Raw genomic sequence first — 17,370 nt, 5'->3', positions numbered from 1 at the left:
TGCGGATGGCTCGCATGAACGAGGAGATGAGAGACTCAGAGGGCGTGTTTGGAGCCGTGGGTGAGTCAACAACAACAACAACAACAACAACAACAGCAACACAGCAACAACAACAACACAACAGCAACAACAACAACAACACAACAACAACAACAGCAACAACAACACAACAGCCACAACAGCAACACAACAGCAACACAACAGCAACACAACAGCCACAACAACAACAACACAACAACAGCAACAACAACACAACAACAACAGTATGACAACAACAACAACAACACAACAACAACAGTAATGACAACAACAACGTCAACAGCAACAACACAACACAACAACAACACACTTGTTTGTCTGACGTAAATCTTCAGGAGACGACGAAACGTTTCAGGAAATCTTCCGTGACTTCAGCGACATGGCGTCACACGACCCCGAGAGGCTCCGCAGGCGCCAGTTCAGCCGCGACGGCGAGGGAGAGGAGGGAGAGGAAGAGGGAGGAGTCAGAATGACTGAGACTGAGACTTCCTGGACCCCGGGGTTGCCACGGTAACAGTTTGGACGAGCGTTCATCTCAACACTTTGAAAAGTCGACTGACGTCTGTAAACGTGCACAGAACGATTTTCAGGTGCTTGAAATCCACAAAATCTGCACCAAACAGCTAAAGAACAGACACTTCATTCATTTCTGCTCCTTCTGCTGTAAAAAAAAACACATTTACAGCAAGAAACCGTCCGTTAACAAGATCAAAAGGGTCAAATGATCATCTTCAGTGTGTATTTGTGGAAATATGTCATTTATCAGAGGCCTGAGGTGAAACATGGACCTGAAAGGTGCTTAAAAGGCCTTAAAGGTGCCTAAGGGCGCCCTCCCACTGTGCCTCCGTACTGTGCCCCAGCATGTTCCATGGCTAAAGTCTGGTTCCTTTGACCAGTGTGAGTGCAACCGTACCACGTCTAGGAGCGGCACGCTTGCCGTCCACGGCCCGTTTGGGAGAGGTGGCTTTAGTAAAGCACGTTTGCACGTGTACGAGCACGAGCGTGCGCACGTGTACGAGCACGAGGCCTACGGCGGTTCTGAGGTCATTTCCTGTGCGCCTGTTGGGACGTAGAAAAAAGAAGGAGGGACCATGCGCGGACATTTCAAACAATGGCGGTGAAAGGTTCACGTTGGTGTGATGCGGAGGTGGAGTGTTTACTGCAGATTTGGTCGATGAAAAGATTCAAAAACAGTCGACAAGACGCACAAAAACTCCGAGGTCTACGGAAAGATCTGGAAACAAAGCCACGCATCGCCATGACGTCATCAATGCGTGTGACGTGTTACGGCGTGATGACGTATAGGCAGCAAGAAGCATTCTCCGAGGCCCAGGTAGTGTGAGTACAAACGGGCCTGGAGGGGGGACAAGGACCCTAAAGCACGGGGCACGGGACGCACGCACAGTGGGAGGGCGCTCTAAAAGTCCTTAAAGGTCCTTAAAGGTGCTTGACTGTGACCTTCAGCACGGACCCTGGATATTAAACGTCTCCCTTTAAACCCAGTCAATTCTGATTGTCTGTGAACGCGTGAGTTCGATATCTGAGGAGAAACCGCGCCATCTTCTCCACACACGCCGCTAACGGCTACATGTAGCTACACGCTAACGGCTACATGTAGCTACATGCTACAACTCTGCTGTCAGAGTATTTTATATATATATATTTTATATATATATATAAAATATATTATATGAAATGTAACTTTTGTCATATTTAAAGAATAATTTGAGGGAAAATCTGAATATTTCAGTCAGAAGTCTGAATATCTCGAGAAAGATTTAATATTTAAAGAAAAGCTAAAATATTTCATGAAACAAAGTCGTGAACGGGATGAAAACGCTGTAAAAACACTGTTACAGGTGAAAACCACTGCTACTGTAAATAAGAGTAAATAAAGGTGGAGAGAGTTCCTGAGAGTCGTTCCACAGGAAAAGAAGAAGAGCTGCTTTATTTGTCCCGCGAATGGGGAAAACACACACACACACACACACACACACGCACGCACGCACGCACGCACGCACGCACGCACGCACGCACACACACACACACTGGAGAGATGTTAGAGCGAGGGGGCTGCCAGTGCCTTGCTCAACAGCACCTCTGCAGTGCCCAGGAGATGAACTGGCACCTCTCCAGCCACCAGGCCACGCTCCATTCATGGTGCACACAGGGACTTGAACCAGCGACCCTCCAGGTCCCAGCCAAGTCACCCCTGGACTGAGCTGCTGCCGTATCAAAGAGAAAAGAGTTTCACCTCCAGCGTCACTGATGATGGTGATGATGATGATGATGATGATGGTGATGATGATGATGAGGAGGAGGAGGAAGAATAACAGCGTTTATTATCCTTTATCTATTCCTTTATTTCATCCTTTGTTTCCCTGTGACTCTGACTGCTGTGACTGTGACTCTGCAGCTGAACCTGTTTTTATTCACCTGTTGTTGTTGTTTCCTCGTTTGTGTTCAGACAGAATTTAACGTTTATATGAAATAATGTTTCAGTCATAATTAACGTCACGTGTGAATAACAGCATCATATAATCATGTATTAATAAACATGTTTATGATGCTGTTTATAGTTTTATTTACACGTACAGACGTTAATAAGCTTCATAAACACTTATAAATGTCCTATAATCTAATAATAAACCTGTTTATGACGCCGTTATTAACATTAACACAAAGAAATGTTAATAATCGTGTTATAAATGCTTTTAAATGGTGAATAATTTAATAATAATCATGATTATGATGCCGTTATTAATTTATATAGTTTTATTTTACAAGTACAAATTGTAATAAACTTTATAAATGTCCTAAATTCTATTAATAAACATGTTTATGATGCTGTTATTAATACTATTTACATAAAATAAAGTTAATAAGTGTGTTATAAATACATATTAATGTCTTATATTCTGTTAAACATGTTTATGATGCTGTTATTGAAGCTTATTAACACTAAAGTTAATACGTTTGTTATAAAAACACTTATTAATGTTTTATAATCTGTTACAGAGACTTTTGCTAAATATCACGTAAATATTCTCATTTTTATTAAATGTTTTTTATAAATTGTTGAGTTTGTTTGATGCAGAAGTGAAGAAAGTTAAATATAAATATAATAAATATATATAAATATTTAATATCAGCATCAAAATAAACTTAAAGTGACAAAGTGTAAACTCTGCAGAATGTTATTGTTCATAAATGTGTTATGTTGTTTATGGGAGTTATGGATATTTTAATGATTTTGAATATTTTAGGCAAATATTCTTTTAATATTTTGAGATGTTTTAATAATAAATTGGGATATTTTATTATTAGCATATTCTTTTTTTTAATTTCTATTAATATTTTTGGATATTATTTCATTATTTCCAGATATTTTAATCATATTTGGGACAATAAAAAAAATACTTTTGCATATTTAATATTTGAGATTTTAATAATATTTTGTGTTTTTATTTTAATATTTTGATGTAAATATTTTTTGGATAGTTTGTTTGTATATTTATATTTTTAGATATTTAATAATTTTGTGGGATACTGTGAATAATCTGAGGATATTTTAAGACTTTGGGTTATTTTATTAATATTTAAATATTTTTGGGCTATTTCAACATTTAACTGTCAATATTTTTATATATTTAAACATTGTGGGATACCGTTTAAAGTTTCTGGGTATTATATTAATATTTTGGGATATTTTGTGAATAATTTTTGGATATTAATAATATTTAATAATTGAGATATTTGAATATTTTTAGATATTTTGTGAGATTATGTGAATTTTGAGATATTTAAATAATATTTTGGGATACTAAATTAATAATTCTGAGATATTTTAATAATATTTTGAGTAAAGTCGGATCGTAAAATAAAGAAAAAGCAGAAAATCGTGCGTTTAAATGAAAAGCTGTGATTTTAATAAATCTGCAAAAACATCAAAACATCACAAACGTTCAGACGCAACGATAAAGTCTCAAACGTCCCACGCTCTGACGGTGCCTCAAACGTCCCACGCTCTGACGGCGCTCAAACGTCCCACGCTCTGACGGTGCCTCAAACGTCCCACGCTCTGACGGTGCCTCAAACGTCCCACGCTCTGACGGTGCCTCAAACGTCCCACGCTCTGATGGTGCTCAAACGTCCCACGCTCTGATGGTGCCTCAAACGTCCCACGCTCGGATGGTGCTCAAACGTCCCACGCTCTGATGGTGCTCAAACGTCCCACGCTCTGATGGTGCTCAAACGTCCCACGCTCTGATGGTGCTCAAACGTCCCACGCTTTGACGGCGCCTCAAACGTCCCACGCTCTGACGGCGCCTCAAACGTCCCACGCTCTGACGGCGCCTCAAACGTCCCACGCTCTGATGGTGCTCAAACGTCCCACGCTCTGATGGTGCTCAAACGTCCCACGCTCTGATGGTGCTCAAACGTCCCACGCTCTGATGGTGCCTCAAACGTTCCACGCTCTGATGGTGCCTCAAACGTCCCACGCTCTGACGACGCTCAAACGTCCCACGCTCTGACGACGCTCAAACGTCCCACGCTCTGACGACGCTCAAACGTCCCACGCTCTGACGCCGCTCAAACGTCCCACGCTTTGACGGCGCCTCAAACGTCCCACGCTCTGATGGTTCTCAAACGTCCCACGCTCTGACGACGCTCAAACGTCCCACGCTCTGACGGTGCTCAAACGTCCCACGCTCTGATGGTGCTCAAACGTCCCACGCTCTGATGGTGCTCAAACGTCCCACGCTCAAACGTCCCACGCTCTGACGCCGCTCAAACGTCCCACGCTCAAACGTCCCACGCTCTAGCGGCGCCACAAACGCCTCAGTCTCCTCCCTTCTTCTTCTTCCTCTTCCTCGTCTCCTCCTCCTCTTCTTCTTCGTGTGTCTGTTTCCTCTTCGTCTTCTCCTCCACCCGCTCCATCGTCTCCCACACCTCGTCGTTGTCCTCGTCCTTCACCTCCTGAGACTCCGCCCCCGTCCCCCCCGCCGCCGCCGCGCCCTCCAGGTCCCTGCTGGCGAGCAGGAGGCAGTTGAGTCTGGACTTGAGGTAGACCTTGTGCTGCAGCTTGCGGTCCTCCAGGCCGTGGATGCGGAGGAAGCGGTCCAGGCCGCAGGACGCCACCACGGGCTGGGTGGCGTGACACTGCAGCGCCCGCACGCCGCCCGTCAGCCCCTTCAGAGCGCCGCGGACCACGCCCTTCCTCAGGTCCAGCACGGCGATCTGGCCGTGGGTGTTCCCCACCACCACCATGTTCCCGGCGGCGGGCAGAGACAGGGCGGTGAGCGGGTGCTCGCCGAACTCCACCTCCAGGACGGGACGCCGCTGAGGGGAGGAGGGATCAAACACGTGGACCTGACGGGAGAAAACAACATTATTAGGTCTCTTTGAAGTCACGTCGCGTCTCTTTGAAGTTGTGCTGTGTCTCTTTGAAGTCACGCTGTGTCTCCTTAAAGTCAAGTTGTGTCTCTTTGAATTTGTGTCGTGTCTCTTTGAAGTCGTGTCGCGTCTCTTGGAAGTCTTGTTGCGTCTCTTTGAAGTCACGCCGTGTCTCTTGTAAGTCGTGTTGTGTCTCTTTGAAGTCATGTTGCGTCTCTTTGAAGTCGTGTTGCGTCTCTTTGAAGTTGTGTCGTGTCTCTGAAGTCGTGTTGCGTCTCTTTGAAGTCGTGTTGTGTCTCTTTGAAGTCGTGTTGTGTCTCTGAAGTCGTGTTGTCTCTGAAGTCGTGTAGTGTCTCTTTGAAGTCGTGTTGTGTCTCTGAAGTCGTGTAGTGTCTCTGAAGTCGTGTAGTGTCTCTTTGAAGTCGTGTTGTGTGTCTTTGAAGTCGTGTTGTGTCTCTGAAGTTGTGTAGTGTCTCTTTGAAGTCGTGTTGTGTCTCTTTGAAGTCATGTCGTGTCTCTTGGAAGTCTTTTCGCGTCTCTTTGAAGTTGTGTCGTGTCTCTGAAGTTGTGTCGTGTGTCTTTGAAGTCTTGTTGTGTCTCTTTGAAGTCGTGTTGCGTCTCTTTGAAGTCGTGTTGCGTCTCTTTGAAGTCGTGTTGCGTCTCTTTGAAGTCGTGTTGCGTCTCTTGGAAGTCTTGTTGCGTCTCTTTGAAGTCGTGTTGTGTCTCTGAAGTCGTGTTGCGTCTCTTTGAAGTCACGCCGTGTCTCTTGTCTCTTTGAAGTCTTGTCGCGTCTCTTTGAAGTCGTGTTGTGTCTCTTTGATGTCATGTTGCGTCTCCGGAGTCATGTTGTGTCTCTTTTGAAGTCACGTTTTGTCTCCTTGAAGTCATGCTGTGTCTCCTTGAAGTCAAGTTGTGTCTCTTTGAAGTCGTGTTGTGTCTCTTTGAACTCGTGTTGTGTCTCTTTGAAGTCACGTTTTGTCTCTTTGAAGTCACATTGTGTCTCTGAAGTTGTGTTGCGTCTCTTTGAAGTCACGTTGTGTCTCTGAAGTTGTGTTGCGTCTCTTTGAAGTCGTGTTGCGTCTCTTTGAAGTCGTGTTGTGTCTCTGAAGTCGTGTTGCGTCTCTTTGAAGTCGTGTTGTGTCTCTTTGAAGTCACGTCTTGTCGTGTTGTGTCTCTTTGAAGTCGTGTTGTGTCTCTTTGAAGTCTTGTCTCGTCTCTTTGAAGTCACATTGTGTCTCTTTGAAGTCGTGTTGTGTCTCTTTGAAGTCGTGTTGTGTCTCTTTGAAGTCGTGTTGTGTCTCTTTGAAGTCGAAATATTAAATATTAATAAATAAAACATTTTAAAGATCAAAGTCATATTTGGATAAAACCGTTTTCACAAAGTCGCGTCTTTTCCCCAGAAGACTAAACTTTAAACCCGCGGGTTCGAGTCCGGTCCGACGCGGTTACGCACCTGGTGGTGTCCGGTGCAGGTGACCACTTTGTCGGAGTCCGGGATGAAGGCCACGTCCCTGACCCACTGCGGCCTCCGTAGATCCAGCCAGTCGTCGCGCAGGTTCTTGGCGGTGAACACGGGGTTCTCGGGTCGCTCCAGGTCCCAGATCTTCAGCCCGTTCTCCTTCCCCCCGGTGGCGACCGTGTTCCGGTGCACCGGGCTCTGCCGCATCCTGCACACGTTCTTCCCCGCGTCCAGCTCGGCCGCGGGCCCGCCGCCGTCCTCCGCCCACACCCGCACCGTCCCGCGCTCCCCGCAGGTGACCAGCGCGGACCCGCGGACCGCCAGCCCGGTGAAGCAGCCCTCCGCCGGGTCCCCGCAGCGCCGGCTCTCGGTGAAGGCGCCCTTCTCGGTGCTGAAGGTCTTCACGGTTCCGTCCACGGAGCCCACCAGCAGCTCGCTCTCCGCCGGGTCCCCCCAGCACAGGGCCCGCACCTCCTGGTCCCGGCTCAGGTGGCTGGTGTTGCAGAAGTTGAAGGCCTGCTTCTGGGCGAGGCTGACCCCCTTCAGGATCCCGGTCTCGGAGCCCAGAAACACGCAGCAGCGCCGGCTCTGGTCCCCCATCGCGCCTGGACTCAAACCCGGGTGTCAGTGCTCCGGATCACACGTGCTCCTCCTGCTGCTGCGGAGACTGCGGCGCGGCCTGATGACGTCACTGTGAGGTCAGTGTGTTTCCTCTGTGGGTGTGACGTCAGTGAGACCCGCCCCCTTCTGTCCTGAACGTTATTAATGTTTATTTTATTTCTAATTTAATAATTAACATTAAAATGATAAAGTTCTTTATTTTATAGAGAACTTTTTACATTTACCTCTTTTTTATTTATTTATTATATTATTATTAATATTTATTATATTATTATTATTATTTATATTTATATTATTATTTATTTATTATATTATTATTATTATTTATTATATTATTATTATTATTTATATTTATTTATTATATTATTATTATTATTTATATTTATTTATTATATTATTATTTATTATAATATTATTTATAGCTATTATATTATTATTATTTATATTTATTTACTTAGAGTTTATTGTTGTTATATTTTCTGTAAGTTCTTTATTTTACAGAGAACTTTGTGTTTACATTTACCTCATATTTATGTATTTATTATATTATTATTATTATTATTTATATTAATATTATTATTTATTTATCATATTATTATTATTAATAATAATAATATGTATTTATTATATTATTATTTATTTACTACGAGTTTATTACTTATTTATATTTATTATATTAGTATTATTATTATTATTATTATTATTTATATGTATTTACTGAGAGTTTATTGTTTTTTTAAACTGATGGACAATTTTAAACTTTTAAAGTTTAACCATAAAAAGACGAATTAAAATTCTGTGAAAGAAAAAAAAGATAAAAGTTATTTATTTTATTTATTAAAATCACAGATTATAAAGATTTTATTAAATAAATAATAAAATAATAATGAGAAAAAAATAAAAATAAAGATGAACTAAAAAATCAATAGAAATAATAATAATAAAAATAAAGCATTTAGGCAAAATGTCAAAATTATAAATATTATGAAAAAGATTAAAAAAGGATTTTAATTTGACAAAGTTTGAAAATGAAGAAGCGTTAAAATTAAATAAGTTATTCTTCTGTTTTTCATTCCTGTTAAAAACAAACAAAGTTATTCTTTATTATTCCTTATTCTGATTTTGTTTTTATTATTGTTATTATTAATATTATTTTCTGTTGTTTTATTTCTTTATATTATTTCTTTTTCTGTTGTTTTTCACATGTTGGAAAATAAAAACAAACAAACAAACAAACAAAAAGTGACGTTAACGACGACTTTTCGTTGCATTTTTCACCCACGGTAAAATAATTTCACTTTAAATGAATAAATATTTATATTTATATTTATTTATTGTTTTTGCAGAAACTCTGAGGAAAAGTTGAGTTTGAGGAAGTTTTTCTGTGTTTCCTGTTTGTGAAACAGTCGAACACACGATGACGTTTGAATCACGGCATTAATGACATTTTATTATGTTATTATTATTATTATATTATTATTTTATTTATGTATTTATTTATTTATTTATTTATTTATTTATTTATTATATTCATGAAAGGTCAAAAAAGTTGAACATGATTCTCATGACGGGAAAATAATGAATGGAAAAACAGAAAACTCACAATAAACTGATTTAAAGAAAGAATCAAAACCGTTATCAGCTCCTTAAAGGTGTCATCAGAATAAAACCACTTTATAAATTAATGATATTTTATAATAAATAGAATTTAATAAGGGAAAGGGAAGTTTGGGGTCCCCTGCTGGAGCTGCTGCCCCTGAGACCTGATCCAGGATCAGAGGCTGGAGCTGCTGCCCCTGAGACCTGATCCAGGACCAGAGGCTGGAGCTGCTGCCCCTGAGACCTGATCCAGGACCAGAGGCTGAAGATGAGATGAGATGTTGCACCAGAAGTATTTTTCTAAATTCGTCTGCGTTCATATCAGAGATCAGAGGAGGTTTTGCTGATTTTACCTTCATGTCTCCTCATCCGTTCACTTCACCTGAGACTATTATACGTTTACATTTGCACCGTTAGTCCGTTTATTTATACATTTATTTTATCTGTTATATTAAAGTGTTTCCCCGAACAATACGGCAGTTATTGACGTTCAGTGCCGTTCAGTGGGGCAAGTTAATTTGATGTGACTGTGGTTTCAGATCAACAGGAGTCGTTTCTGGATTCCATGCCAACAGGCAGGAAATGATGTTTTCTCCTGTTTTTATCGGAGTGTAAATTCTGTCCCTACACAGTCGTGTGTTTCCATGCCAACAGGCAGGAAATGATGTTTTCTCCTGTTTTTATCGGAGTGTAAATTCTGTCCCTACACAGTCGTGTGTTTCCATGCCAACAGGCAGGAAATGATGTTTTCTCCTGTTTTTATCGGAGTGTAAATTCTGTCTCTACACGGTCGTGTGTTTCCATGACAATAGGCAGGAAATTATGTCTTCTTCTGTTTTTATTGGAGTGTAAATTCTGTCTACACGGTTGTGTGTTTCCATGACAACAGGCAGGAAATTATGTTTTCTCCTGTTTTTTATCGGAGTGTAAATTCTGACTCTAAACAGTTGTGTGTTTCCATGACAACAGGCAGGAAATTATGTTTTCTCCTGTTTTTATCCGAGTGTAAATTCTGTCTCTACACGGTTGTGTGTTTCCATGACAACAGGCAGGAAATTATGTTTTCTCCTGTTTTTTATCGGAGTGTAAATTCTGTCTCTACACAGTTGTGTGTTTCCATGACAACAGGTAGGAAATTATGTTTTCTCCTGTTTTTATCCGAGTGTAAATTCTGTCTCTACACGGTTGTGTGTTTCCATGACAACAGGCAGGAAATAATGTATTCTCCTGTTTTTTATCGGAGTGTAAATTCTGTCTCTACACAGTTGTGTGTTTCCATGACAACAGGCAGGAAATTATGTTTTCTCCTGTTTTTATCCGAGTGTAAATTCTGTCTCTACACGGTTGTGTGTTTCCATGACAACAGGCAGGAAATTATGTTTTCTCCTGTTTTTATCCGAGTGTAAATTCTGTCTCTACACGGTTGTGTGTTTCCATGACAACAGGCAGGAAATTATGTTTTCTCCTGTTTTTTATCGGAGTGTAAATTCTGTCTCTACACAGTTGTGTGTTTCCATGACAACAGGCAGGAAATTATGTTTTCTCCTGTTTTTATCCGAGTGTAAATTCTGTCTCTACACGGTTGTGTGTTTCCATGACAACAGGCAGGAAATTATGTTTTCTCCTGTTTTTTATCGGAGTGTAAATTCTGTCTCTACACGGTTGTGTGTTTCCATGACAACAGGCAGGAAATTATGTTTTCTCCTGTTTTTTATCGGAGTGTAAATTCTGTCTCTACACAGTTGTGTGTTTCCATGACAACAGGCAGGAAATTATGTTTTCTCCTGTTTTTATCCGAGTGTAAATTCTGTCTCTACACGGTTGTGTGTTTCCATGACAACAGGCAGGAAATTATGTCTTCTTCTGTTTTTATCGGAGTGTAAATTCTGTCTCTACACAGTTGTGTGTTTCCATGACAACAGGCAGGAAATTATGTTTTCTCCTGTTTTTATCCGAGTGTAAATTCTGTCTCTACACGGTTGTGTGTTTCCATGACAACAGGCAGGAAATTATGTCTTCTTCTGTTTTTATCGGAGTGTAAATTCTGTCTCTACACGGTTGTGTGTTTCCATGACAACAGGCAGGAAATTATGTTTTCTCCTGTTTTTTTATCGGAGTGTAAATTCTGTCTCTACACGGTCGTGTGTTTCCATGACAACAGGCAGCAAATTATGTTTTTTCCTGTTTTTATCAGAGTGTAAATTCTGTCTCTACACGGTTGGGTGTTTCCATGACAACAGGCAGGAAATTATGTTTTCTCCTGTTTTTATCGGAGTGTAAATTCTGTCTCTACACCGTCGTGTGTTTCCATGACAACAGGCGGGAAATGATGTTTTCTCCTGTTTCTATTTCGGAGTGTAAATTCTTTCTCTACACAGTCGCGTGTTTCCAACTCTCAGAAAACTCCGACAGGGCATGTATGTGACGTTGGGGGGAGGGGCGTACGTCCATCTGGCTGATGTTTACCTCCGAGGAGAAGTGAGGGCCAGAGGCTAGCTGTCACTCAAGAGACCACGCCCCTAATTATTCATAAACTTTAACCTCCAGTAAAATAAAAACTAGCCCCTCCCCCTCAGTGTTGTCATGGCGACCTGAGCTAAACACACAGACTAGAATGTTCTTTTGTCCTTAAACAGGTTTAATGATGCTGTGTAAACGCCTGTTTAACATGAAACCTGCCCCTAGTGGACACTCAGAGGACTGACGCTGACCCAGCTTCCTGATTGGACCAAACAGGAAGTCTCTCTCTCTCTCTCTCTCTGTGGGCGGGGCTTGGACCAAACAGGAAGTCGCTCTCTCTGTGTGGGCGGGGCTTGGACCAAACAGGAAGTCTCTCTCTCTGTGGACGGGGCTTGGACCAAACAGGAAGTCTCTCTCTGTGTGGGCGGGGCTTGGACCCAACAGGAAGTCTCTCTCTCTGTGTGGGCGGGGCTTGGACCAAACAGGAAGTCTCTCTCTGTGTGGGCGGGGCTTGGACCAAACAGGAAGTCTCTCTCTGTGTGGGCGGGGCTTGGACCAAACAGGAAGTCTCTCTCTGTGTGGGCGGGTCTTGGACCAAACAGGAAGTCTCTCTCTGTGTGGGCGGGGCTTGGATCAAACAGGAAGTCTCTCTCCGTGTGGGCGGGGCTTGGACCAAACAGGAAGTCTCTCTCTGTGGGCGGGGCTTGGATCAAACAGGAAGTCTCCCTCTGTGTGTGGGCGGGGCTTAGTTACAGAACAACAGAATGATGCCAAAGTTCAAGAAACCAGTAAATGAAATGAATGCAGCCGTGTTTGTTTACCCGTAACCTTTATTGTTTTTTTTGTCTTTCTTTTGCTCACAGTAATAATAAAAACAACGTCACATGTGTTTAACTCCACTTCACAGTCACATCAGAGCTTTTCCTCTGGCTGCAGCTGCTCAGTTGCATATAAGGAGACGTCATTCACAGTGTATTTGAACCCACAGTCCCAGGAAGAAGTTCAGATCCAACCCTCTAAACCCGTGGTTCTCAAACTTTGTCCGTGACGTGCCCCCTCACAAGAGTTCAAACAGCAGCGTAGGCGACGCTGTTCGGCCGCGGAGAGGACGGTTCGGTCACCATCAGAGGTTTGAAACCCAGTCGTTCCACCTCTGACGCGACCGCGCGGCACGCTACGGAAAACGCTCGACCCATTTCACCATTTTCACATTTCGCAGCTCTTCAAAGCTGAAGGATTTTATTAGTTTTGTATCAATTTAGTCGTTTTTTTTAGTTTGGAGACGCCTTCAAGCGCCACCAGCGGAGCAAATCCCCCAGTTTGAGAAGCAGCAGACTGAACCCAACCGTGATTATTTCTATATTTCACTTCAAAACGATTAACCATAACAAACGGGGACCGTGGGCTGAATCAGCAGCCCGCAGATTCTTCGGGAACAGGGTTTTCCACCTCAGGCGGGTCGAAGATGATCCGTCGGCGTTGTCACAGCGACGGTAACTTCAAACGCGCCTCACTGGGACCAATCAGGAGCCGGGGATGAGCTGAGAACAAGCAGACAAACATGGTGCGATGAGTCAGGATGATGTTTAAACAGTCGACTCACATCAGGTCTGTGCGGACTGGACACAGTGTTAGAATTACTGTACATAAGGTCATCTCATATTTACGCCAACTGCCTTTACATATAAACTAACCTTACTTGGTGTGTGTGTGTGTGTGTGTGTGTGTGTGTGTGTGTGTTTGTGTGTGTGTGTGTGTGTGTGTGTGTGTGTGTGTGTACAGTTTATTTGTGCAGAGTTGCTTTAAAAGGAAGGAGAAATCAGATAAGCGTGACTGCTGCTGAGTCACCAAAGAAGAAAAACAGAAACTGCAGAACATGTTTCAAGGACGAGCAACATCATTCATTCATTCATTCATTCATCTTCAGCCGCTTGTCCCTGTCGGGGTTGCGGGGGGCTGGAAGGGTCTCAAACGTTTGACTCTCAGTGCAGTAAAGAGGACGCGGTGGTGAAAGAGACTCGGCTCCTTCTCTGTTTCGGTGCTTTTGCGTCCTTTTTGTGTCTTTTCTGTATCATTCATTCATTCATTCATCTTCAGCCTCTTGTCCCTGTCGGGGTCGCGGGGGGCTGGAGCCGATCCCAGCTGACATGTGGCGTGAGGCGGGGTCCACCCTGGACAGGACGCCAGTCTATCACAGGACACACAGAGACGAACAGAGACAGACAACCATTCACACCTACGGGTGATTTAGAGTCATCAATGAACCCAACACCTGCACGTCTTTGGACTGTGGGAGGAAACCGGAGAACCCGGAGAAAACCCACGCAGACACGGGGACAACATGCAAACTCCACACAGAAGGGCCCCAGCCGGGATTCAAACCAGGAACCCTCTCGGTGGTGTAGTGGTTAGCACTGTGCGCGTGCGTCAAAGTTGCGCTCCGGCAGTAAAGAAAATACCAGTACAACATGTTCCTCAGCCTGCGACCTTTGCTCGGGCGTCATCAACGCCACAGACGGGACATTTGCAGCTCAAAGAGTACGATAAATAAAAAAAACACCTCTGACTCAAACAACTCCGTCGCTTCGTACTCACCGTGGAGCGGAGCTTTAGTTATTCCAGGCCATGGTGATGAGGGCGGCAGGTCCATCGGCGTATCTAGTCCTGAGCGCTCTGCGCCTCCTGACACCACGTCTACCGCAGCTCTGTGAGAGCGAGAGGATGTTAGCGAACACTTCACCAAGGCTAACGTTTAGCTTTAGCTCCAGACATTCATTTACACATGTTTTACATACATCATCCTCTCACTTAGTCTCATTCTTTATGGAAAATACGGTTTTTAATCGGCTTTATCAGAACTCAGCTGCACCTCATCATGAGAACGCAGCAGTGAAAATGATCCGTTAATAAAAACACCATGAGAGGAACCGTTCAGCTTAGTGAGGACTTGAACTTCTGTTTCTCTAAGTTTGACCTTGTTGTGGAACGACTTTAGTGTAAAATCATCCTGTGGGTCTTAATAATCATGGAGACAGTTTTTATTAAGGTAGAAATCCAGGAGAGATGCTAACAGCCGCCCGGGCTAACAGGGGTTAGCTCGGGGCAGCACGGTGAAGGCATTCAAAGGTCTTTTTTAACCACTAATGCTGCTGAAAATAACAGCAAACCTCTGCAGCAGCATGAGAAGAGTCCCTACACACACCACAAAGCACCAATGGGCTCCTTCCACTGTAATGGACTTTACTATGAGAGGAGCTGGTACAGGGGCCAGTAGGTAAGTCTTTAAAACACTCTTTAATAAACTCTGGCTTCACTAACTACGCTGATGACGCTTTGTTGTGTGTGTAGGGACTCTTCTCATGCTGCTGCAGAGGTTTGCTGTTAGTTTCAGCAGCATTAGTGGTTAAAAAAGACCTTTGAATGCCTTCACCGTGCTGCCCCGAGCTAACCACTGTTAGCCACGTCCGCCTGTTAGCATCTCTCCCGTTAATAGTTGTTACACGAAAAAAAAAAACTGTCTCCATGTGCAGAAAAAGGCCCCGGGATGATTTTGCGCAGGAAGGACTCTTTACGTATTTGCTGCAGCTGCTCACCGGCGTGCAGGTTTGGCCCATTGTGGGGCACAGCTTCAGTTTGCAGTGCAGGTAGACCTCATTGGGTTCGCCGGTGAACTGGAACATTTTGAAGGAGACAACGTTGGACGTTCCCATTCCGTTTGCCATCACTGACACCGACGGGTCAGCGGGGTTCGGGCATCTGCTCAGAAACAGAAAACAGACACGATGACATCAGCGACGTCGGCGGCTGACTCTTACAAAGTCTCACAGTCTTTTCTCACCCGTCGGTGACGAGGTCGTATCGCGGACTGCTGTCAGGTGAAGTGCGGCTGGTTGCCCAGCAGGAGTCGGTCACTATGGCGACCAGGTGTTCGTCCAGCCCCTCCGTCTTCAGCTGCACCCAGACCGGCTGGTCCAGATGGATCTCAGTGTCCGACTCCACAGGGTTTATGAGGCTGGAGTCGGTGTAGGCGTTCATCATCAGAGTGTAGTTCCAAACGTCAGATATGATCTCCTTCACCACAGAGCTGCAGACAAACACACTTCAGCTGTCTTACACTTCAACTACAACGAGCTGCACGCTTACAACCAGGTGAGGCGCCACACACACCTGTCTAGGATCCTGAAGGACACACTCCTTTCTTCAGGCATCGTGTAGTAGCAGGAGAAGTCGAGGTGAAACTGGCTCTTGCGGGTGATGACGCCCCTTGAAGAGTTATGCAACACGACGGCGTTCTTGTAGGTGAGATGGGTTTCGTTTTGCTACGTCGAGAGGGGAACACACACGCACACACACACACACAGGTCTTCAGGATCAACTCACAGCCCTTTGTCGGAGTTTAGAGTCTCCGTCAACCAGTTCATGGATCACATCTTTGTGTCATCAAGAAAGAAAACGGAAGCGACATCAACACTTTTGCACACAGACGTGAGGAGGCCAGCACTCACCACGACCTCCGTCCCGCAGGTGTTGCTGCTGTTGAAGGTGAAAGCCACCATGTGGGTCTCTTCGTCCATGTCTCCTTTGCAGTCGGGGTCGATGAGTTCTAGGGTGGAGTAGTCGATGCCATCCTCCCTCAGCAGACATCCAGCCAGAGTCAGAGTGGCGGAGTTCTCCGTGCAGACCGTTGGATCGCCTGAACACCACACAGGAGATAAAACATCACCACTCCAACACGCACTCATCTGTGGTTGAGCAGCTTGTGTTGATTTTTATCTTTTGAATGAAACAAGATTCGATTCTGAGCCGTAGGAGGCAGAAACACGTCCAGTTTTCAACGCAATAACCATCAGAAAAAGGATGTTTTTGTGGTTCCTCAACCACGAAAACACTTCTCTGCTCTTCACTTCTTTGATAAAAAACATGTGGCGCAGCTGCGTTCACCTAAAGAGCCCGTTGGTTTGTACTTGGAGGCAAACGTGGCCCGACAGAGGCAGTGTCTTTCACCGTAGCTCCTTCCGCAGAACTCGTGATCGCTGCAGTACTCAGGACAAAAGGCCTTACGGACAGCTACACACACACACACACACACACACACACACACACACACACATTTAACCCTTCATCATCCTAGAACAGCAGGAGGAAATGATTCACATCTCATCATATGAAACAGAATCAGTGAAAGGTGATTGGTGGTCTTACGGCAGCCGGTCTGTGCCCTCCAGTCCACTGTGATGTTGCCTTTCAGGAAGCAGGACTCGGCGTAAGCCTCCAAAAACTGGCAGTTGAGACCGTCCACCATCGGGTATAGGCAGGTAAGCTTTTTGCAGGCGGTTATGAAGGGCTCTGGGTCAATGACGTCGTGGCAGGCGGAGAAGAGAGCGTGATCCAAGCTGTTACAGCTGTTTCAGCCGTGCACAGAGGAAGAGTGAGAGTTCTCGAATCATCTCTGCTCACGTGACAGTGGCACGGCACCTTCAAGGGTCCGTTCACGCCGCAGGGACCTGAACCTGATGTTTCCGCTCACGTGTGACCCGGTTCTGACTCTTCTGACAGTGTGAACAGCACAAGTCCCATTGAATTTGACATTTCCGATCAGAATTAGTCCACTTTTAAATGTGCTACTGAGTCAGATACGTATCGGACTTTAATGGCTTCCTTCTGAGCCGCGCTGCTCCATTTTGGAAATGAATGAGAAAGAATCAAACAAAGATGGAGGACGGCAGTGAAGCAGGCGGACTGTGGAGGTAGAGGGACGTTTAGACTCGTTAGTGTTTGGGCGGACACTTGGGTGC

General features: G+C 44.3%; 2 protein-coding genes across 4 annotated transcripts in view; one reads left to right on the top strand and one right to left on the bottom strand.

Annotated features, from left to right (window-relative positions):
• Positions 1 to 965, top strand: part of LOC310947232 (arf-GAP with coiled-coil, ANK repeat and PH domain-containing protein 2) — a 16,257-nt gene extending 15,292 nt beyond the window's left edge. The window contains exons 21-22 of one of the 2 annotated variants that reach the window (XM_083913994.1): positions 1 to 60; positions 375 to 965. The exon at positions 1 to 60 is cut by the window's left edge and continues 2 nt beyond it. In XM_083913994.1, coding sequence (XP_083770120.1) covers positions 1 to 60; positions 375 to 553 — 239 coding nt within the window. In that variant the 3' untranslated portion in view covers positions 554 to 965. The remainder of the gene's footprint in view (positions 61 to 374) is intronic. The other variant, XM_083913995.1, reaches the window with a different exon arrangement.
• A 2,980-nt stretch (positions 966 to 3,945) lies between these two features.
• On the bottom strand, positions 3,946 to 7,585 carry wdr74 (WD repeat domain 74). 2 transcript variants are annotated; one of them, XM_083914008.1, is made up of 3 exons: positions 7,214 to 7,585; positions 6,890 to 7,129; positions 3,946 to 5,412 (listed from the first exon to the last, which is right to left on the bottom strand). In XM_083914008.1, exons 1-3 carry the CDS (start codon positions 7,493 to 7,495, stop codon positions 4,882 to 4,884), a joined length of 1,053 nt encoding a protein of 350 aa, XP_083770134.1. In that variant the 5' UTR covers positions 7,496 to 7,585; the 3' UTR covers positions 3,946 to 4,881. The 2 variants fall into 2 exon arrangements, with proteins under 2 accessions (XP_083770134.1, XP_083770133.1); XM_083914007.1 differs by having other exon boundaries at positions 6,890 to 7,585.
• Between the last annotated feature and the right edge of the window lie 9,785 nt (positions 7,586 to 17,370).

The sequence above is a fragment of the Echiichthys vipera genome (assembly GCF_963691815.1).
Source record: "Echiichthys vipera genome assembly, chromosome: 5".
NCBI classification, from domain to species: domain Eukaryota; kingdom Metazoa; phylum Chordata; class Actinopteri; order Perciformes; family Trachinidae; genus Echiichthys; species Echiichthys vipera.
This window is presented reverse-complemented; position numbering and strand designations above follow the sequence as displayed.